The sequence below is a fragment of the Vulpes vulpes genome, chromosome 10 (assembly GCF_048418805.1).
Source record: "Vulpes vulpes isolate BD-2025 chromosome 10, VulVul3, whole genome shotgun sequence".
In the NCBI taxonomy this organism is placed as follows: Eukaryota; Metazoa; Chordata; class Mammalia; order Carnivora; family Canidae; genus Vulpes; species Vulpes vulpes.
In genome coordinates this window covers 17723128-17746110 of record NC_132789.1, presented here as the reverse complement: position 1 = coordinate 17746110, position 22983 = coordinate 17723128, and the positions used below count along the sequence as shown (strand labels likewise).

At 50.8% G+C, this 22983-nt stretch overlaps 1 protein-coding gene, 1 long non-coding RNA gene and 1 pseudogene across 2 annotated transcripts in view; 2 read left to right on the top strand and 1 right to left on the bottom strand.

Moving 5' to 3' along the window:
• The window catches only part of LOC140594281 (small G protein signaling modulator 1-like), a 49612-nt gene that overhangs the window by 4446 nt on the left and 22183 nt on the right, over positions 1-22983 (top strand). The window contains exons 3-6 of the mRNA XM_072725190.1: positions 17066-17141; positions 17724-17783; positions 20181-20343; positions 22151-22654. Of these exons, the coding sequence (XP_072581291.1) occupies positions 17066-17141; positions 17724-17783; positions 20181-20343; positions 22151-22154 (303 nt within the window). The 3' untranslated portion in view covers positions 22155-22654. The remainder of the gene's footprint in view (positions 1-17065; positions 17142-17723; positions 17784-20180; positions 20344-22150; positions 22655-22983) is intronic.
• LOC140594284 (uncharacterized) lies at positions 1843-7287 on the bottom strand. Its single transcript, XR_011995033.1, has 2 exons — positions 6464-7287; positions 1843-4693 (listed from the first exon to the last, which is right to left on the bottom strand). It is a non-coding gene; the product is annotated as an uncharacterized lncRNA (long non-coding RNA).
• Positions 22165-22983, top strand: part of LOC140594268 (FAS-associated factor 2 pseudogene) — a 65188-nt pseudogene continuing 64369 nt past the window's right edge.

Genomic DNA, 22983 nt, shown 5'->3' with positions numbered 1-22983 from the left:
CCACCACATTAGCCTGAGCTGCCTCTGGGCAGGCATCTTATTTTTTCTGTCTCCCCAGTGTCGCCCAGGAGATAGGGTGGCCTGGGTGAGATTTCCTGCAGTTAAACCCAATCAGCTCTATTCTGGCTCCACCCTGGCTCGCTTTGCCCTCCCCTCCTTTCTCCTCCCAGCCTCCAACCCTTAATTTTGTTTTGGTTCCCAGAGTGGCAGCTGCAGGGACCGGCTTCTTGTTGCCATGACGACTGCCATTAAAGGAGCCAGCCACTTGAGCCAGGTTGATAACGGAAGCCAAGTGACTAACAGCCTTGTTTTCTTGCCTTGGGCTAGGCCTGGGAGGCCTCTTAATTGGAAGAGACAAAAGCAGGTGCTTGAGGGCAGGAGGACAGACCCCCGGGGGAAGGAGGCAGGGGGATGAGGCCAGTGCTGGAGAGGAGGCTCTTGTGGACCTCTGCAAACTGGAGCTGGTATGAGAGCTGCCATGGGGAGCCCTTGCCACAGCGGCTGAGCTGGGCGCGTTTGGGGAGCTGTGCCTTCCAGCCTTGGGACAGGGTAGGGGTGTGACGGGATGGTGGAGGAGGGTTTCACATCCTAAGAAGATTGGAGGAAGTGAGAGAATCAACTGATGTTTCTACTGAGATCCCTGTGGTGCTTCCACTTGGATCTACTTCTTCTCAATAAAAGAGGGGCAACAGTTTTGCCCCCCAGGTGAGGTTGCTGGACACCGTATAGGTCATCGAGTTAAATTCGAATTCCAGATAAACAGAAGTAAAGTGCCTAGTGCTAAATCTGGCAGCCCTAGCCCAGGGGACATTTGGTAATGTCTGGAGCCATTTCTCCTCAAAAACGAGGGTGTGACTGACATCTAGTGGGTAGAGTCCAGAGATGCTGCTCAACCTCCTGCGATGCAGAGGACAGCCCCCCTCCCCCCCCCCCCCCCCCCCCACCAAGAAGTGTCAGCCCAGACTGGCACTGTGGTTGAGAGGGAGAAACCTCTGTGCTGGAAAACTCCTTCACTTCTTCATGACGGCCCAAGGAGGGAGGATACTTGTCTCCTTCGCTCCATAAAGGAGGAGCTGGAGGCACAGAGGGGTTAAGCAGCTCACTTTAAGGTCACACAGCCAGTCTGTGGAGAAGCCAGGATTCAAATCCTGCTTTGTCAGCTCTGAAGGGTGGCCTCACAGAGGTCCAGCAGAGTCCCCGGAGACATGGCTTGAGGTCAGGCGTATGTAGGGGAAGAGATGGGGCAGCAAAGGCCCGCTAGATGCACCCTGCTTGGGGCTTTGCTCCATTAGATGACAGGGAGCTGTAGAAAATTTATGAGCAAGGAGGGTCTTGCTTGGACTTGGACTTCAGAAAGTATCAGCTGGTAACAGGTCCAAGATGGAGCTTTTTGCCACTTTTAGAAGAAAGCTTCCTCCTTTCTTTCCTGCCTCCTTCCTTCCTTTCCTTCCTTTCTTCTTTCCTTCCTCTCTATCCCACCTCCTCTCCCTCCTTCCATTCCTGACGTTTTTTGCTGCCTCCTTTCTTCCAGGAATATTTATTGAACATCAACTATGTACCAGGTACAGCTCTAGGAACTGTAGAAAAGGTGCAAAGCGACATCCCTGCTCACATGCTCTCATGAAGCATAGGATCTAGTTGGGGGACAGATAGATAAACAATAAATATATGCAGGCACCCCTTGGAGATATCGTGGGTTCAGTTCCAAGCCACCAGAAGAAAGCAAATATTGTGATAAGTCAAATCGAAGGAATTTTTTGGTTTCCCAGTGCATGTAAAAGTTGTGTTTACACTATAGTGTAGTCTATTAAGTGTGTGAAAGAATTATGTCTAAAAAAATAATATAATTATTATATTTTTAATATAATCATCTTAATCTAGAAATACTGTGTTATGTCACATATTACAATTAATTTTATTTTTATTTTATTGTACATATTGTATACATGTTTTAAGGGGAGTGGGAGGTGAAGGCTTCCAAAAAAAACCATTTTACTGCTAAAAAATGCTGACCATCATGAGTTTTCATAATCACTGATCACAGATCACTATGACAAACATAATAATAATGAGAAGTTTTGCAATATTGTTAGAATTACCAAAGTGTGACACAGAGTCAGGAAGTGAGCAAATGCTATTGGGAAAATGGTGCTGATACAGACTTGCTTGATGCAAGATGGCCACAAACCTTCAATCTGTAAAAAGAAAAAAAAGAAAAGAAAAACAAAAGTAGTGTCTGCAAAGTACAAGAAAGCAAAGTATGCCTGTGTTAGAAGTCACAAATGCTGTGAGGAAAATAAAGCTAGAAAGTGGGTGGAGAGTATCTGGGTAGCTCAGTGTTTGAGCATCTGCCTTTGGCTCAGATCGTGATTGCGGGTTCTGGGATCAAGTCCTGTATCAGGCTTCCCGCAGGGAGCCTGCTTCTGCCCCTGCCTATGTCTCTGCCTCTCTCTGTGTGTCTCTCCTGAATAAATAAATAGAAATCTTAAAAGAAAAGAACGAAAAGAAAAAGAAAGTGAGTGGAGCGGAATGGGCAGTGCTTTCCAGAGGAGGTGGTCAGGCATGGCCTCTGATACTATGACATTTGAGCAGAGACCTAAAGGGAAGGAGGGAACCCTGCTGACCTCTGCAGGAAAGGTGTTCCTGCCAGAGGGAACAGCATAGGCAAAGGCCCTGAGTCAGGAACGATGAATAGCAAAGAGGTCAAGGAGCCTGGAGTGGAGTGAACAGAAGGGAGGAGGAGACAGGTCAGAGAGGGAGCAGGAGGCCATTCCTGCAGGGTCTTGTGGCCCCCCCGGAAATGAGACGGGACCCGTGGGAGAATTTTGAACAAGGGGAGAAGCATGAATTCATCCACGTTGCGGACTGCTCTGGCCACAGCCGAGCAATAAATGCAGGGCACAAATCGGGGGCACAGAGTCTTTAGGCAAGAGAAGAAACTTCGCTGTTCTCTTCTGAGCTTTCAATTCTTAGGCTAGAAACCACAGCGCCTTACTCTGCCCCACTCCCCCACTGGCCAAATAGGGGTTCCAGAAATACTTGCCAGTCAAGTAGATGCAGGAATACTGGGTGTGGATATTTTGGGGTTCTCTGATGCTTATAGGGTTGACTCAGATCAGTTCACGTGTGTCGTGTTTTCAGGCTTAAGCTGGCAGAAATTCTCCTCGTGAATAATGCAGCCACATCCGTGCGGTGTGTTTTGATGCTTTTTTCAGGTCTCTGGCAATGCGGCTTCCAGGAGCTTTTGCTAGCACAGGGCCTGGTGGGCTTTAGCACCCTGGTTTGATGTGAGGAGGGTGGCAGGTGGGGCCTAGCTTTCCGGCTGGGTTATGTCTCCTGTGCAGTCTGGCTGGGTCTTCCCTGCAGTAACCTCTTGAAGGGCTCCGGGAAATGGTAGTGTAGCATTTGTTGCTGGTCGGCAGGTAGGAAATGGCATTTGTGCACCCCACTTGCTGGCTGCAGACCCCAGGATGGGAAGTGAGGACACCAAAGTCCTTGTCCCAGCGCTGCCCCTAACCACCTGTGGCCGCCCGCAGTTTCCTTCTGCCTATGCCATTCTGCTTTCCAAGTGGACGCAGTTGGACAGCTCCGGGATTCTAAGAACCTCAAACCATCAGATTTGGCCAGCATCCCTCCCCGAGAGCCAGGTCTCTCGCATTTTCTCAACAAGGAATTTGCCAAGTCTGTATTTAAGACCTATTAAAACTCGGTCACTGATAAGACCATCTGGGAATCTTCGTTCTGGTCAGGAAAAGCAAAGGCTCAACTAAAGGCATTCTAACAGGATAAAGATTTTTTTATTTCTTAAACAGTATTTACTGAGCATCTTATGGTGATGGCCTCATTTAATTGTCATGAAGCCACACAAAGTGGATAAAACACTGTCCCTTAAAGGTAAGGATAGTGACACACGGAGATGGCAAATAAGTCACCAAAGGTCACCGACAGTGTCAGTGGTACAGCTTGGATTCTGGCTCTGGAACCGGGTTCCGCATCACTCCGGAGCTGAAACCAATGACCTATCACATATGGTGATGAGCTCCTCTGAGCACGTGGAGTTGGCAAAAGGTCCAGGCTTTGGAATCGGACAGCCTTGTGTTCCAAGTTTGAGTCCTGCCATTTAGTGGATGCTTGGACCTTTCCAGCTTTGGTGTCCTCGTGCATCAGGTGGCGAGGGTATCCTGTACCGCGCAGCACTGCTGCGATGCTATCACTGCCAGGTATTCACCAGTATTTATGAAGGGACCAGGCAGAGTGCTTGGCTTACCCATTTAAGAGCAAGATAGAAATCAGTCGCAGAAGGACATTGTGCTGCCCTGTCTGGTCAGTCACATGAACTTGTAGATGTTCTCAGTGTAGGATCTTGCTCTCTTTGGGTAAGCCCCAGGCTGGGGGTGCTGCTGCCACAGGAGCAGTGCCGCAGACTGGGAAGAGGGTATTTCTTGGGGTCCAAAGGAACGAGCCCTTGAGCGGGGGTGGGGAAGGCTGAGTCTTGCCTGGCTGCCTCAACATCCTGAGGTGGGCAGTTGGATCTTCCCTCTGGGTCTGCTTATTCATTGACGTCGTGGCAATAATCCCTCAGCTGAAGAAATTCTGACGCCCTTGTGAGCTTGCGGGTCTTGTCACTTAGCCACCGCGAGGCCCTGGATGAGCAGCTAAGTGCTGAAGGCCAGGGGGAGGCAGTGTACTTTTCCTTGAGTAGTAGAGGAAGACAAGAAATAAATAGATTCTTGTGCTTTTTCATTGGACAAACTTGAAAGAACTCAGTTTTGTAAAGGACAATAACCGTTCCTTTGGCAGTGAGTCTCCTACTTAAAAATCAGAGAACGGAAGCCTCAAGACTTGAGACTTGATGATACCTGGGACCTTGACTGGATTCTTCTTTAATTTTTAATTTTTATTATTTTTAATTTTTATTATTTAATTTTTATTATTTAGTAAATTACATTTAATTAGAATTATAGCAACTATCATGCATTTGTTTCCTTCTTTTTGAGAACTAGACATCTTTACAACCACCATTTATTAAATGCTGCTCTAACTTGCTTTGTTTGATCTCATTTAGTGCTCAAAGCGAGCTTCCTATAGAGTAGGTACAAATAGAGACTCTTCTTTACTGATGAGAGAAACTGAAGCTCAGAGAGGTTAAGAAACTGGACCAAGGTCACACAACTGAGACGTAGCACGGCGCGGTATTTTAGCCGGCTCCACCCATTTCAATTTGGATGATAACTTGCTAACCAAACCAGCTCAAACAATGAATAAATATATGAAGATCAAGCCAAGAGGGAAAGAGAGCCTTAAGAAATCGACGTTATGGTTTCAGGGGTTTGGGAAGTTTGGAGTGAGGCCAGCTTCAGGTATAGCTCTATCCAGGGGTTCCAATGATGTCATCAGGACCCTCTGTGTTTTCTGGTCTCTGCACTGATTTTCTCTGTGCTAGCTTTCTGCTTTGTTGGTCTCTCTGGGGAGGGAGAATGTTGCCCAGCTCTCAGGTTACAACCTGCCAGCTTGGCATCAGCAGACAGAGAGCTTCGCCTTCCCCCCCCAACCCCCCTGCTGTGGTTCTCCTGGAAGATTCAGGATTAGGTTTCATTGGACCTCCGCCCCAGTCACATATGGCTTTTGCGCCAATCACTCTGGGACTCATCGCTTAGATCTGTCAAGCTGGAGGGATGCTGTGGGGGTCAGCCCAGTGAGAGGGAGGGAGGGGACCCAGAGGAAGTCCAGGTGACATGACCAGGCAGGGACATGGGAACGAACTAGGCAGACAAGACACAGATGCCTGCCTGGGCAGGGTGAGGGCCCCAGCATCTGGAGCTCAGCCCCGCGGTGCGGAAGTGACCTCCTGGGTGCTAGGTGTCTGTGGGATCTAGGGGCCTGGGCAACCCTGAAGTTATGCAGACACTTTGTACTTGTTGTAGGGAGAGAGTATCCTCAGTACGTCTCTGAGGTCCACAACCCCAAAACCCAAATGCGGTTCAGAACCGCTCAGCAAGATGCTGGAATTTGAAGATGAATACAGTTTCCCCGATCTCGGCTTGCTCAGAAATGAAATGCTCCCTAGTTTGTAACCCAGTGAGCCCTCCAAAAACAACCACCCCTAACAACAATCATAATTAGCATTTACCGGGCACCTACTGTGTTCCAGACCTGCACCATCCAATTGGAGCCACTAGTGTTACATGTTTATATTTAAAGGAAGTAAAACTCAAATAAAAAAATCCTGTTGCTCAGTTGTCCCAAGTTTCAAGTAGCCGCATGTGGCTAGGGATCCCGTTTTGGACATTTTAGGCACAGAGCATTTTCCAGAAAGTTCTGTTGTGTCCTAGACATTGTGCTAAGTGCTCTACATCCATGAACATATTTCAGTCTTAAAACAGCTCAGAGGGGTAGGTCCTATTTATTATCCCTTTTTATAGAGGGGAGTAAATTGAAGCACGAAGGAAGTGAAGTGACTTACCCAAGGCCACACAGCTGGTGAGGGAGCAGAGCCAGGGTACTCACCCAGCCCTTGGATGTGATGCTTGGCTGCTTTTCCTCCCAGTGTAGGCTAGAGGTGGCTAATGTGTTTTCTGGCTCACCCTGTGCTGTTTGAAGCAACCATCTGGAATTCGTGTTCTTATCTCCTGTAGCTGCCCAGACCCCCAGAGAGAATTGAGGCCGCTCCAGCGTCTGTGCGTGCCTTCCTGATCCACAAGGCCCGTGGGTCTGAGGAAGTGGGGCGTGTTGCCAGGGGAGCCGCCTCACACAGCAGCAGAGCACCCAGGAGAGGGCTGGCCGGTCTCCAGGGCGTGGGCTGGGAATGTGAGACACGCAGGCTGTTTTCTCCGGGAATGGAGGGGCGGGGGATTGACTGTCTTCACAGTTCCATCATCTCCCTGAGTGGCTGTGTGCGGGAGGTGTAGCTGGGGGGACCTTTTTGCCAAAATGCCCCCAGGTGAATGCCCCAGAACCAGGCCCTTGCGTGACCTTCTCGTCAGGGGGTGTCTGAGCACCTGTGCAGGGCACCTGTGTGAGGGAAACCCAATCTCAGCGCCCAGAACGCCCTGCTTCCAGGTCAGGGCAGGTTGGCCAGTCCCTATACTCTGAGGGAACGATGCGTGGTGCCTATTTATAGCATCCCAGAAAAGGGTTAACTGGGGCTGTCCTAGCAGCAGCCCACTGAGAAACAGGCTTTTGCTTCCCTTGTAAGGCCCACAGCCATGTTTAGGGCAGGTGCTAAGAGGGAAGACTTTGCTAGCACTAGGACTCTGAAGATCCAGGTGCCATGGCTTCATCACCTATGTCCCCGCCCCCCCCCCCCCCCCTCTCTCCCACAGGCACAGATGGGGCTGCAGAAGGACCGTCCTGTGTCTCTGCTTTCATTATCCATCTGTGTGGATGTGGAGGGCAGGGTGGAAGTGTGTGGGTGGGAGGGTGGGGCAGGGCTGTTCTGGAACCGTGTATGAGAGAGAGCAAGAGTCCAGGAGAGGAAGCTTTGATCCGTTCACCAGCGGCTACTGGGCTCTCGCTGTGTGCCAGACGCCTTCAGACCCCTTCTCTGAGAAGGCCCCAGCCCTGTGCAGGCTGCGATGGGCTGAGGGCAGGGAGGAACCCATCTGGAAGGAGGCCCTTTGCCTATGTGCCGGAGCGTTGGGATCCCTGCTGACATCCTACAGTAGCAGCAGAGCACAGACAAGATATTTCCTTTTTTACTTTCTTCTTTTTTAATAATAGACTTTATTTTTTATAGCACGTTTAGGTTCACAATGAAACTGAACAGAAAGTACTGAGATTTCCTATACATCTCTTTATCTGCCCTAAAAATCCTCTGCGCTCTGCTGTTCATCCCTTTCTGCCCCCAACCCCTGGCAACCACTGATCTTTTTGCCGTCTCCATGGTGTTGCTCTTTCCAGAATGTCCTGCAGCTGCATTTGGACAGCATGTAGCCTTTTCAGATTCTTTGGTTTCAGTAATACGTGTTTCAGGTTGAAGGTTTCCCTCTTGCTACCATGATTCTCCATTGGAGACCTATGTGCAGAGGGGAGGGGGAGCTGGGTGGTATTGGGCACACCTGGGGAGGTCAGTGGTGAAAAGGTTTGGCAGGGCAGAGGTGGACCTGGCTGGTGCTGCAGGGCCAGGACTTCAGGAGCAGGGAGTTGGCCACCTGGGACTCCGAAGCTGGAGATGATTCAGATCCCAGCCTCTTCACGAACCAGATGGTCTCCATCCCTCCTAGCTCACCTGCCTCATTGGGAAAATAGAGTAGTAGCAATGGCACCCACATGGCATGCTTGTTATGAATCTTTGGGGCTCATGGATGTGAAGCACCCACGTAGCTTGTGGGATGCACCAGTACGTATTGAATGAATAAATGGACCTACTGTGTGCCAGGCTCAGTGCAGGGCAGATGGTCGTGGGTTCGAGTCCACACTCTGCCACTCAAAAGCCATGTGCACGGGCAGCCCCGGTGGCGCAGCGGTTTAGCGCCGCCTGCAGCCCAGGGCATGATCCTGGAGACCCGGGATCGAGTCCCACATCAGGCTCTCTGTGTGGTGCCTGCTTCTCCCTCTGCCTGTGTCTCTGCCTCACTCTCTCTCTCTCTCTCTGTCTCTATGAATAAATAAAATAAAATCTTTAAAAAATAAAATAAAAAAATAAACTTAAAAAAAAAAAGCCATGTGCAAAAAAAAAAAAACAAAACAAACAAACAAAAAAAGCCATGTGCTCTTGGGCAAGTATTTGACCTCACCAAGACTCAGTTTCCTCATCTGTAAAAATATGCACCCACACCCATCTCACCTAATTACCCTGAGGATTCAATAAAATAATGCCCCAAGCATGGTGCCAGGCTCAGCGAACACCTCATAAATAAGTGTGTAAAGCACTTACTGTGCGGCTACCACTGTGTTAAATGCTTTTGATGTATTATCTTATGCCTGTGAGGCAAATACAGATACCCATTTTACTGATGGGAAAGATTTGCCCAAGATTCTGTGCAAGAGCTGGGGTTTGAATTCTGGAAGTTTGACTCTAGAGCCCAGTGCTCATAGCTGACCATTGGAGCTTGGAAGGGGAGGAGGAGGAGGTCCCATCAACTTTGCCTAGGGGGTGGGGGGTGGGGGTGGCTCGGGAAGGAGGGCAGAGGACACCTTAGTGAGTCCCAGAAGATGCAGTGGTTTTGCCAGAGCTGGAGATGGAGGTCGGAGTGGGTGAGGATATCAGGTGCAGGGGACTGCACAAAGCACAAAGCAAAGGCAGGGGTGGGAATCCTACAGAAGGAATGGCACAAGTGACCGAGCTGGGCGTGGGAAGGGGCGGGGAGGGGACAGGATGTGGCAGGAAAGGAAGGTAGGGCCCCATGGTAGAAGCAGTCACAGCTCGCAGCCCTGTTCCAGGCCTTCCCAACTCACCTCCTGTGCGCCCCCTCCCCCATAAGAAATTAAAAAATAAAAAGCCGCCAGCTATTTCCATGTCGTGCCTTTCCCTGCCACATTGTCCTTCCATCTGTTCCTTCCTTTGAGCTCTAGGGTGGCTGGGGGGGGGCGGGGGCAATTGCAGGGGCAGCATTTTCCTCCTCTGGTTTAGAGTTGGAGAAACCAGAGAGTTCAGTTCTGTTTGTACCTTAGATCTTGAGCATCACCTCCTCCAGGAAGCCCTCCCTGACCGCTAGACCTACCTCATCAGCTCAAGTTCCTTTGTTATTCTCCAAGAACTAAATTCTTTTGCTGCAGGGAACTGGCCTACTTTTTTGTTGTCATGTACCCATTTGTTGTACTTGGTTAGTATCTGTCTCTGTAGACTGCCATGTCCACAAGGGCAGGGATTCTATCTGCTCGTCATCTTGTACCAAACTCCTAGGAGGTGCTCCATAAATGTTAAGTGAATGAGGGACAGCTGTGGTTCTTGTGAAGGGAAGTGCTGGGAAGGCAGGTGTTGGCAGAACATGGAAGAGGTACATTTATCCCTGCTTGGGTATGGAGAGTCCAGGAAGGCTCCCAGAAGGAGGTGACACCTGGGCTGAAGCCTGAGTTGCACTTAGCTAGCTGCAGCATGTCGGGAGGGACCCTTGGCAGAAGGCATATGTGGGCAAAGGCACACCCACGGCTGGGTCTGAGGGCCCGCGGTCCGAGGCGGGGCTGGACATGCTGGCCTGCTAGGGCATGTGCATCTCGCCCTCAGCATCCAGGAGGCCCACCCGGGAGGCAGAGCTGACCTCTGCTCATTCCCCTCTCCTCCTCACTTTGCCCAGATGCTGCGAGCTATTTTTAAAAGTCACCCTGAAGGCGGTCCAGACACCCTAAATGAACCGGCCTTTCCACTGTGAGTTTCTCGCGGCCGGGAGAGGCAGGGGGCCTCCATCTCATTAGCTCCTGCTGGCTCAGCATTACTCACCCAGCTGCACTGCCAGGCGCCAACCACCCAGGACCCCAGCTGGGGTGAGCTGTGCTCTGAGCCAGCACCGAGGCAGCAGGACTTGGAGGAGCAGGTGGCAGCTCGGCTGGTTTTTATTTTGGCCTAATGTGAGCCACAGGCACAGTGCTGGGTGCTTTATGCCAGGGGTCCCTGTGGCCAAATCCAGCCTGTGTGTGCACTGCCCTTAAGCCAAGAATGGTTTTTACATCCTAAAAAGGGGTGTGAAAACGAGAGAGGATGGGACATAGACGGTATGTGGCCTGAAAATAGGTTTGACAGATTTAGCAAATAAAAATTCAGATCGCCTGCTGAAATTTGAATTTCAGAAAAACCAGAGAATCTTTTAGTATAAGCCTGCACAGTATCTGGTACATACTTAGACTAAAAGAAATTCCATATGTATTTGAAGTTTAGATTTCACTGGGCAGCCTGTGTTTTTATCTGGCGGTCCTGCTGTAAAACCTGAAGTGTTTGCTCTCTGACCCTTCACAGAAAACGTTTGCCCACCCTGGCCTTGAACACAGAGCAAATGAGATCAGGTGCCAGAGGGCCTTAAAGACACTGGAACCAAACCTGATGAGCATGAGCTGCTGGCGTGTGTTACTAATATAATCAGAGTGATCGATCACCCAACATAGATTGAGCACCTCCTGTTTGCCCAGCGCTGTCCTAGAGATGGACAGTACACACATAAGCGTGCAGGTGTATAGTGAAAGTCAGGCCGTGATAAATTCTAAGCAAAAGTATACAGCAGCAGAAGGGGGTAGAGAGTGACATGCATGAAGCTTTTACACTGTGTGGTTCTGAGCTCCTGCTCCCATTCTGAGCGCTGTGCATGCTTTTTTCATGAAATCTGCACATAGCAGCCCTGACAGGTGGTATATCATCTCCATTTCACAGATAAGGAAACTGAGGCCTGAGGTCATCCAGCCAATGGCAGAATTGGAATTTGACCTGAGCCTGGTGACTCCTGATCTCCTATTCTTACTGGCTTTACTAAGGTGCCTCCCTTTATAGGATGCCAGCTGTATTATGCTGGGTCCTGTTAGAGGCCCTCTGCTGATACTTTCCATAATCCTTATGGGAGCCTTGCACGCTGGGCTGTATTATTCCGATCCAGGCATAAAAGCGGTGAGCACGGCACTGTGTGGAGAGGCAGCCGGGAGTAGTGAGTTGATCTGGAACCTAGCAGGGTTCCAGGTGGGCCACGTGAGGCTATCTGGGTATCAGTGGGCAGGTGGCAGGAATGGGGTGGGGAGAAGGCACGGCAGGCCGGGGAGCCCCCACGAGTCCCGTCTTCCTGCTTTTCGGATTGGCCTCGGTTTCCCTGCCTGCCTTCCTCCTGAGATTGATTACTTCTCCTGTGTGCTATTGAAATATTTGCAGGTGGAGGGTGGGAGGGCGGGGCTGGTTCCTGAATTTGCAGGGTGGGGCTGACAGGGGTTGATGGTCTGAGATCCCACGAGCAGGGGTGGGGCCAGGCCACTGCCCCAGAGGCCAGTGAGGTCCTAAATAGCCCCTGGATGGGAAGCTGGGGTAAGTGCATCGAGCTGAAGGGCCCCATAGCTCACACTCATGAATATCTACTGTGGGCCGGCCCTGAACTAGGCAGTCCCTATCTTCTAAGACTGGCTCCTGTTTGTAGAATCCCTACCATGTGCCAGGCACTGTCTCCACAGGGCTCTTGCAAGGCTCCCGTTACCCAATGAGGCAGGGACACTATGATCATCCACCCTATTTGACAAGTGAGGAAGCTTGTCCAGCATCATGAGTGGTCAAGGATTCGATGTCAGGTCAGTGACTCCACATTCTGGCTCCTAGCCTCTCCACTGCCTCCTAACATCCTGTCGTTAGAGCTAACAAGCTGGTTCTGAAGGAAGTGAGCTCCCCATCACTGGGGGAATGCAAGCAGATGTTGGAGGACTCCTTAGAATGGGTGCTAGACAGGGATGAAAGCTTCCTGACCACTGTGACCTTTGAGGTCTCCCTGCCCTGAAGAGGCCCCCACAGGACATGGGTGGCAGAGTCCGGTCCGGGTGACTCAGGACTCCTGACTTGCAGTTAGTGCTTCTTTGGTCTCCATGTTGGGTGAGACCTAGGAATCCCTTTCTCATAGGTTTCTCAGCACTTTGGGATTTTAGAGGGCCTGACCCCTTTCTGGGCAGGGCTGGAGGCATTGCTGACTGTGAGACCTAAGTTCAAGAGGTCCTGACCATGCCCTTTCCTGGTTTTGTAACCTTAGGGCAAATTGCATAAACTCTTGTGAACCTCAGTTTATGCAGCTTTAAAATGGGGATGATGATGTTCCTGTGAGGATTAAACAAGGTATTCTGTACAGAGACCCCGGCACATAGTAGGTGCTCAGTAAACATACTCTCTCACTCTAAGCTGGGCAATAACAAAAGCATTTTGTTCAAAATGGCCTCCAACTTCTGCTATGAGACAAAGTATTTGTTAGAATAAAGGCCCTGGGTCTGATCGTGCCTCCTCTGCATGACCTGGGGTGGTTATCGAACAGCTCCCTGCCTCAGTTTCCCCATCTGGGAAAAGGGAATAATTCAGTAATCCACTTCATTTGGGTTGTCACGCTATATACAGTTCCAGGAACACAGTGAGTGCTCAAAAAATAAAAAATGGCAGCAAGCTTTAGCATCATGAAACTTCTACTATGTCCTAGCCAGGCCTGCCCTTTTGCAAACAGCAGCCCATTTAACCGTCGCCCTGGACACGAGGGGTTGAGCCGGGATGCAGATGGAGGTCTGTGGGCCTCGAGTCCCAGCTACCACAGCCACTGCCTCTGTGCTGCCTGAATCACACATGATCCCAGGGCTGAAGATTAGAGAAATCACAGAGGCTGGGGAGGGGCCGGGAGGCCACCTGCCACTGCCACCATGCCCAGACCACCCCAGGTCCCTCACATCTGTCAGCTTTCACAGCCGACTGAGTCCAAGCTCATGCCTGGCGCCTGAGAAGGGAAAGGTGGTTGAACTGAATTTCAGAGGCCTTCTGTGGCCCTCTCCCTCACCCCCCCAGGTCTGGCCAGTTCCCTGGGGATGGGGCCCGCCCTCGAGGGTGTGGGTCACAGCCTCTTCCTGCAGCCCTTGCTCTCTCCTGGGAGGCTCTCAGCGTCCTTCCCAGGGAGACTTCTGCCCCACCCCGCTGCCTTTTTAATTTCCTCTTCTGGCCTCAGGCTGGCAGCCTGTTACTAACTTCTGGAGACGGGTTCTAGCCCACAGCTGGGAGCCAGCAGAAGTGGGGGGCACCTCACTTGTCAGGGCCCCTCCCCAGGCTGAGCACTACCCACTACCCACGGGTGCTGCATTTGCACCTCCACCACCCACCCCACCCCAGATCCATCCCCAGGACAAGAGTCCTGGAGCCAGCCTTCCCTGGGGATTGCCCTTCCTGAGTTTCAGAGTCCACAGCGATAAACGGACAACCTTCTCCACTCTGCAGAGTTTGGACTTGAGACAGCGCGTGTGTCCAGTCTGGGTAACGATAGGAAACAGAGGATTCCCCCAAAGGGAGTACAGTAAGGTGAATTTAATAAAGGCACTACTGACCAAGGCAGGGTGGGGTGCGCCAAGGATGCAGCACCCTGTGGTGGTAATAGTGAGGAAGCCGCAACTGTTACCTCCCCTGGTCTGACATGGGGCCCAGGAGAGGTGGCCAGAAGGGGCTGGCTGTGTGGGGAAGGTCCCAGACAGGAGCCGTGACTGCTGAATCTCTTCCTAAGGATTTTGGGACAGCTTCCTGTTTTCTATCCTCTCGCACCTCCTGCTGCCATCTGAGCTTGCGTGTGATTTCCTTGGAGAGCTTGATAAACATCCTGGAGTTGCTGATTCCATGGGTCGGAGGCCAAGCATTTGTGTCTCTACCAGGTCCCACCTGGTGCTGGTGCTGCTGGCCCTGCTGGGCAATGTCACATTTGCCCTGTGCCTGTCTTAGCTTGTCCTACCTTTTGGCTCATTGGAGTGAAAGGTCGTCCTGGGCAGGACTGTTTGACTCCATCCCTGCTGCTCTGTGCCCTCAGTGCGAGGGCCTCCTGCCGAACTGCATTCATGAGCATTTGAACTGTTTACGACGACGTCTCCCTGTTGACTGTTGCTCACATGTGTGCATGCTTTGGCTTGGCGGTACCTGAGTGGAGGCCATTGTGGAGATGGAGGTCAGCATGCAGGCTTATTTGGGTATGCCTTTGGGATTGACACCCGGGGAGCAGAGTGAAGCAAGCAGGAGAGGGCCAAAGGAGAAGATGGGCCACGGGGCTTTCATGGAAGCGCCACGGCGAGTTCCCAGGGAGCTTTGTGGCCCTTCAAAGCTGTCCCAAGCTGGGGCGAGGATGCCAAATCTTCAGGGCCCGCCTGCTCCAGTCTCTGGGTGAGGGCCACCCTGGGAAGCAGTGAGACCTTGGGGCAGGCTCTCCCTGTGGCTGAAGTAGTCCCCTGTCCTCTAAGGGACTGGCAACCCCTCTAAGGGTTCTCCAGCACCCCCCTAAGCAGCCTCCAGTCCTGAAGGGTTCTGTGGGGCACACTGTGATACCTACCATGTGATCAGCTCTTCTCCAAGGGGCCAAGGAGGGGCCAGTAGCCTTCCCTGGACTCCGTGCCCCAACCTGGAAAGCCCTTTTGCTCTCCTCAAGCACACAGGAACCCCCCCCTCCCAAGAACTCTGCCCATGGTTTTTGCCAACAGCGGACTTCTGAATCTTAGTTTTGCTGGGCCAGGCCATCATGTAGCAGAGAGAGGCCAAAGCCCCCAGACTCCACCCCGGCTTGAGCTGAGCTGGGAAATAAGAGCACCAGTGTTGCTATGAACCACAGACAGTGGTTAGGGGGTCCTCCCGGCCTTCTGGAGAGAGGGAGAGTAAGAGGAAGGGGTTGTTTCCTCTGTTGTGTCACGGAGGGCGGTGACCCCAGTAAGTGCATCTGACCCCTGTTTCTGGAGTGGAGTGGAGTGGGCAGAGGCTCCCCTTGGAGTCAGATTGCCCAGCGTAGAAACCTCAGCAGGATGACCTTGGATGTTCTGACCTTGGCTAGGTAGTAACCGATACCTCTGCATTTCATAATTTTCTTGTGAATGAAGTGGGTGGTAGGGGCCACCTGGGAACCATGCTGTGGGGATTATGTGGGGCTGGCCGCGTGCCTCTGCTCAGACTGGCGTAGCAGAACACCACAGATAGAGTGGCCTAAACAGACCTTTATTTCTTGCAGTTTGCCAGCTGAGAAGTCCGAGGTCAAGGTGCTAGCAGATTCAGCTCCTGGTCAGGGTTCTCTTCCTGGCTTGCAGGCAACCACCGTCTCACTTTGCTCTGATTTCTTCCTCTTCTTTTAAGGACACTAGGCCCATCCTGAGGCCCTTGCCTTCAGGACTTTGTGTAACCCTGATTACCCCCCCCCCCCCCGAGGCCCCACCTCCAAATACCATCACACCAGGAGGGGGAGAATAGGGCTTCAGCATGTGACTCCATAATACCATGTGTGCTTACCACAGTGCTGTGCAAGTGTGTGTAAGCTAGAGCAGCATTATTATTTTCAGAGACAAGCCATTGGCTGAAGCTTCTAGAGTAGCATCAAGAGCCTGGGTTTCTGCTCCTGCCTCCTGTACACTGTGTGACCTTGGGCTGGCTGCTTAGGCTCTCTGATCTTCATTCTCATAAAAATAGGCCCACCCCGCACAGGGCTGAGGAGAGGGTACAGTGAGTTAATACAGGTAAGCCTAGAACTCATTCACTCGTTCACTTATTCCTCCTCTGGCAGAGAAGTGCTCCGCTGGGGGGATGAGGACGTGGAGCGTGATGGTGAGGATGCTGACGGTGGGTGTGTCCGTCTGCCCAGGCTGCCATGACAAGCTACCACACCCGGGGGGACCTGAATGCCAGATATTTACGTTCTCACACTTCTGGAGGCTGGAAGTCCAGTATCATGGTGTTGGCAGAATTGACTCCTTCCGACGTCTGTGAGGGAAAGCTCTGTTCTGGGTGTTCTCGTACATGGCCCTCTTCTCCCAGGATGGCGGACTCTTCCCTCTGTAGTGCTCTGTGCTCAGACTTCCTTTTATAAGGACACCAGTGGTACCAGGTGAGCGCCCACCCTAATGACCTCATTTTAACATAATTAGCTCTTGAAGACCTTGTCGACAAATAGATGACATCCTAAGGTACTCGGGGTTAAGGTTTCAGCGTATGAGTGGGGGGCAGGGATACAGTTCAGCCCCTAACATCAGGGAGGCCACAGTTTGCAGGCTCTGAGGCAGATGAGGCCCTGCCCTCAGAGCATTTATATCCCAGAGGAGGGAGACGGTACGCAAAGAAACAGGACAGGAATAGTGTAAGTACCCTGAAGGAACTGTAACGAGGAATGGATGGAGTCACGGGGAGGGCTGTCTCAGATAATGGGGTCAAGGAGGGAGATGACATTTCGTGTGACATCTGAAAAGTGCAGAGCAAGCACCCGAAAAAATGCTTCAGGAGAATGTGAAGTGTGGAGCTCTTCTAGGCCACAGGCCTCAGACTTAACAGAAGACGGGGTGAGGAGGGTATGAAAGGAAAGCAGTTATCAAAACACTGTGGACGGCCTGAGAAGCCCAGGAGGAGCGACACAGCCCTTTGGGGTGACCACACCCGGGTTGCATTTGGGTCTCCCGTCCAGCTGCCTCTGCCTTCCAGGTGAAGCAGATCATGGAGGAGGCCGTCACACGGAAGTTTGTCCACGAGGACAGCAGCCGCATCATCTCCTTCTGTGGTGAGCCCGTGGCCTGTGGCCTTGAAAGTGGCTTCTTTCTCTGTGGGCTGACCTGGGGGAGTGGCATCTTTGTGCAAGCAAGGGTTCTTAACTGCTTTTTTGCTTTGTAACTCCAACGTTATTTTCAGATTTCCAAGGGGCCCCATTAGGGAATTTGGAAATACAACAATGTCTCCAGAAGACATTAAGAATGGCCCCCGTGCAACCTACGAAGGGTTAATCACTGTTGATGCCGGAGGGCCTGCTTTCCCCTCTCAGTTCACAGCCACCAACCCACACCCCTAGTGATGTGGGTCTCGCATCTGAGGAATGGCTCCATCTGAGGAATGGCTCCGTGCCCCTTCCCCCGCCCTGCCTATGGCTGTTGCTAAATAATGGGAGGGGACGGATGGGCTTTAAAAATTCAGGGAGTGAGGAACCATCACACCATCCTGAGGGATCATGTCCAGCTGGCTCAGCACCGGAGGCAGGCCCAGGGCTCAGAGCATGACTCAGACGTCTCTCCTTGAATCAGCTTTGCTTGCAAGGCTCCAGAAATAACCATGCTGCCAGGTTGTTACTATACTTCCACCTCGGTTACAGGCTACAGACGCAGGTTTTGCGTGTCCCCGGAGTCAGGATTCTGTTTCTACGTATCAGTGTGTACGTATAAGTGGGGGAGTTTCTTTCTCCCTAAAAACCTTTATTATTTCATGACTGGCATGTGTTGGGGTGAAGGACGTGCTGTAATCCCCCTCTCGTGGCCTTGGTCTCATAGAGAGGCCCGAGCGAGGAGACCTGACTGGGCCCTCGGCTTCATCCAGATGGCTGGGCGTACCACCTGTGGGAACACACGTCATGACCTGGGAGCCTGCTGACGTCAGTTTGGGCCCTTTGCAGCCAGGCCGACCTGGGTTCACATCCCTTCTCTGCCACTTGTGTGTTGGGTGACCTTGGCAAAATTTTATGTTTTTTGAAGTGAGATCTGTTTAAGCTACATATATATGTATATTTATATACTTGCATATTTATGTATATATAGAGGAGTCTGTATGCACATAATTACATGAACATGTATGTATATGAAAGGACACATACACACAAATGTAAATATGGGAATGTATTTACCTATATTTTTTTCTCCCGGACATCTTTATTTGCAAAGAAAATAATCGGCATGCCCATTTCAAAATGTGCTACGATACCTACCCATTAAAGACTTAGAGGAATAGAAAGTGATAAAAATCACAATAATCCTCTAACTCCAGCCACAGTTTGGGATGAGGGAAGAAATGTGATGGCACTGAGTAAGGCCTACAGGGTCTCCCTGAGGGGTCTCTGATCCACCGTTCCTTAGGATTCATTGTCAGAAAGAGTCAACCAAGCTGCCAATACCTGGATAGTTACTTAACTTCTTGAAGTATAAATGGATGAAAAGTGTTGTGTGTGTAAGCAAAAATGAAGGTGTTTAATAGATGCTTATCCAGACTATTTTAAGCCCATAAGCAAATTAGGCAATAAGTGGACATTCATTCAAAGCCAAGCAATTACTGGGGCACCTGGCTGGCACAGTTGGTAGAGCACACAACTCTTGATCTCAGGGTTATGAGCTCAAGCTCCATGGTGGATGTGGAGCCTATTTTAAAAAATTAATTAAAAAAATAAAAGCCAAGTAATTGCTAACAACAACAACAACAACCCAAGACAAGAAATTAAACCAGAACTTCTCAGTATTTGTCCTTGCACACAACATGACCTTGGCCGGGCTCTTAACCCTTGGACTGTTGGCGTTCTCCTTCTTTGGAGTGACGGCGACTAGCACACTCACTTCGTGGGCTTTTTCCACCAGGATTGAGTAAGCTAAAACTACACACTGGTCTCACTGTGTGAGATAGAAGGTAGGAAAACACTAATAGAGGCCTGCTGAAAGTACCAGAAATAAGATTGGGGTCATCAGAGTGGCCTCCACAGGGACTGTCTCCCAGCAGGGAACACTAAGTCCCAGAAATGGAAAGTGATTTGCTTGAGGTCACACAGCAAGTTAGAGGTAGAGCCCAGACTACCACCCAGGGCAGACATAGACACGGGAAATGATGAGTGAAGCCTCTCTTCAAATCCTTCATGGAGACACAGGTGTTGTGAGCACACCATGGGCTCAGGTCTGGTTTTTTTTTTTTAAAGATTTATTTTTATTTGTTTATGATAGACATAGAGAGAGAGAGAGAGGCAGAGACACAGGCAGAGGGAGAAGCAGGCTCTATGCCGGGAGCCCGATGCGGGACTTGACCCCAGGACTCCAGGATCGTGCCCTGGGCCAAAGGCAGGCGCGAAACCACTGAGCCACCCAGGGATCCCCCTCAGGCCCAGTTTTGAATCCCAACTTGGTCACTTTTTTCCAGGTGGCCCTGGGCAATTCGGTTTGCTTCTTAGAGCCTCAGTTTTCACATCTGAAAAATGGGGATGGTTGTCCTTTCTTCCTTGGCTGTGGCAGAGGGAGAATGAGATCTGTAATGCTAGCTGTTACTGGAATCACAGTAGTGACGTTTATGTCACTTTTATCTTGAGCCCAGACAAAGCTCAACAGTCCTGTGGTCTGGTCCCTCCTCTCTCCCTGGCAGGAGCAATAGCTAATGTTCCTAAAGCGCTTACTGTGTACTGGGCTCTGTGTGAAGTGCTTTCCATGCATTTTTTCCACCTCATTCTAACAGCAACCTTTTAAGATGCACATTCATGCTCTCCCCACTTCTCAGATGAAGAAACTGAGACACAAGGAGGGGAAGTAGTTGCTGGAGGTCACACGACTTCTTAGTGTCTGGGAAAGGATGTGGGCAGATAGTCTGACCTTGGGCAGCGAGCATAGGTTAACTCCTCAGCTGTCTTGCTCCCTTTCGAGGGAGTGGAAGGGAGAGAGGCATATGCGGTTTTCCCATGTGAGGCTCTCATGAATTCTGAGATGCTGGGCCCGCAGCTCTCCAAGGCGCCTCTGTGTGACTGAAGTCCTGGGCTGGGTGCATGGGAGTGTGGGCAGGGCAGGGCCTACTGACTGTCATGTCCCTACAGCGGCTGTGGAGGCCTGCGTCCTGCATGGGCTGCGGCGGCGGGCGGCTGGCTTTCTGTGCTACAACGAGATTGCAGCTCTCTTCATGAAAGTGGGCAAGAACTTCCCGCCGGCCGAGGAGCTGAGCCACAAGGTGCAGGACCTGGAGCAGCTGATTGAGAGCACGTGAGTATGGAGCATGGGGTATGGGCAGGGCACGCCCTGCAGAGGACAGTCCCCCTGACTCCACGTTCCTCCCTGAGCTCTGCAAGAACCCATGCCTCCTGCCAGTTCCTCTCTCCGGTTTCCTTTCTGCTCCCCAAACCTGCCAGATTGTTTCCTACCCCAGGGCCTTTGCACATGTTCTACCCACCACCCGGTTCCCATACTTCATTTTCTGTGGCTAGTTTCTTGTCATCTCAGGCTTTGCCCCAGTTAAGGATAAATTCCAACCCTCACCCAATTTTTCTTTTAGATCACTTATTTACTTACTTCCCTGTGGTTATCACCACCTCTAATTACTCTTTCATTTGTTTCCTTGATTCTTGTCTATCTTCCCCGCTTAACTCTGAACTCCTGGGAACAGGCAACTAACATCTGTTACTCCCCATCCCAGTGCCTGGACAGTGCCTAGAAATGTTCAAGACACGATTGTTGAATGCATAAAGTGGCTTTTGGGAGCCAGACCCCATTCTGAATGCAGGAAGACCAAAGTTTAATCAAAGCAGTATGGTCTCTGTCTGCATGGACCAGGTGTCACATTGAGGCCACCATTGAAGGGGAGCCTTGACTTCACTCACATGTCTTAAGAGCTGATTATGTTTGCTGGGGGAGGCTCATGGCCTGAGTATGTGTACCTGAGCACCTTCCACCAGAGCCTCGCCAGAGTCCTAATTGTTCAGCCAAAGCCTTGATCTGGAGCCTGGTCAGGGATGCCAAATAGGTTTCAGCTCCAGTTGTTGCTAGAGGCTGCCCAAAGGACCTTGTTGTGAAAGATTCTAGAGCTACTCTTGGGTTTCACAGGAAAGAATGCTCAGATTGATTAGATGGCACGAGACAGGAGAAAGAAGCACGCATGCCATGTTTGCCTTCTCTGCCATGGGTGTTCCTTCCACTTCACTGGATGGGCAATGGCCCTTGCCTTGCCTTTCAGGCCATACCAGCCCAGAGCTGCTGGCCAGAACTGTGTGATGGGCAGGGCTGTGGATTTTACATTGCCAACTCCCATTAGGAATCCCAAGTGACTCCTCAGCCACTTGGTTTTCAGGTGTCTTCCAGTCCATCTGCTAAATTTCCAGGTGTTTGCTGAGAACTTCTTAAAGGGGTGGATGTCCATCGGCCTTCCATGATATTGGGAGTGACTTTCTAATGGAGGAATTAGAGATACCCATGCCAGTTGGTAAGGGAGAGCCATTCCTTCATTCATGCAACCACTTATCCATGACAGGGAGAGGGGAGAGAGGGGGAGGGAAGAGAGAGAGAGAGAGAGAGAGAGAGAGAGAGAGAGAGAGAAGAGAAGAGAAGAGAAGAGAAGAGAGAGAAGGGAAGGGAAGGGAAGGGAAGGGAGGGGGAGGGGAAGGGAAGGGAGGGGGAGGGAAGGGTAGGGTAGGGTAGGGAAGGGTTTTCCCATGTGAGGCTCTCATGAATTTTGAGATGCTGGGCCCACAGCTCTCCAAGGTGCCTCTGTGTGACTGAAGTCCTGGGCTGGGAAGGGAAGGGAAGGGAAAGGGAAAGGAAGGGAAGGGAAGGGAATCACTATGAGAATCCGGCTTACCCATCAACAGTGTATGAAAGTGTATTTCCCTGCATCTTCATGCTTGTTGGGTATTATGATTCCTCCAACTCTTTGCCCACTTGCCAGGAGCAATAAGGGCTCTTTTGTTGTTTTGGTTGCCATTCCCTTCATTTCCTTGAGAGGTTGCTGTTTGCATATTGGTCCTGTTGGATTTCCTCTTTTGTGAATATTCATCCTTCTTCTTTACTGGTCTTGAAGGTGAAATCAGATCCAGGGCCTCCAGGAGAATGTGCGGAAGCTGCCGAAGCTGCCCAACCTGTCCCCACTAGCCATCAAGCACCTGTGGATCCGCACTGCCTTGTTTGAGAAGGTGCTGGACAAAATTGTGCATTACCTGGTGGAAAACAGCAGGTGAGCCAGAAAGACCAGACGCCTGGGTGTGCTCTGCCGCCACCTGCTGGCCTTCTTGGAAATTGCGCCCTGTTGCACAAAGCACCTTTCGTTTCTCCCCCTTGATATGCACTTGACTTGGAAGAAATTACATGAAGGCCATCTGGATGTTCGTCTCCGAATTAGCCTAGTTTAGGACCTTGGGACAATTCAGGTGCTTACTGGCAACGCCGGATCTCCAGATTAGGAGTGGGGTGTAGGATCCTGCAATCTTAGGCATCTTTCTTCTCCCATGAATTAAGCCTACTGTCTTCTTACTAACCATGGCCCTAGAGGAGTCATTTAGCTTCTCTGTGTCTCTCCTCTCATTTGGTAAGTGGGACAGGGATCGCTGCCATTCTGGAGAAGAGGTGAGAAGGGAAGATAGTGAGTCCACAGCATTTTGGAAATTTATAATGATACTTTCTTACATTTTTTTTTTCTAGCTCAGATCAACTTGGTGTAAATGTTTTGTAGTATGAGCCCTCTTGGCAAGCATTTATCCATCCATTCATTCTTCCAACAAATATTTAATGAGCACCTAGCAAGTGCCAGGCACTAACCTTAGATGTTGGGGATACATTGGTCTTTTTTTTTTTTTTAATTTTTATTTATTTATGATAGTCACACACAGAGAGAGAGAGAGAGAGAGAGAGAGAGAG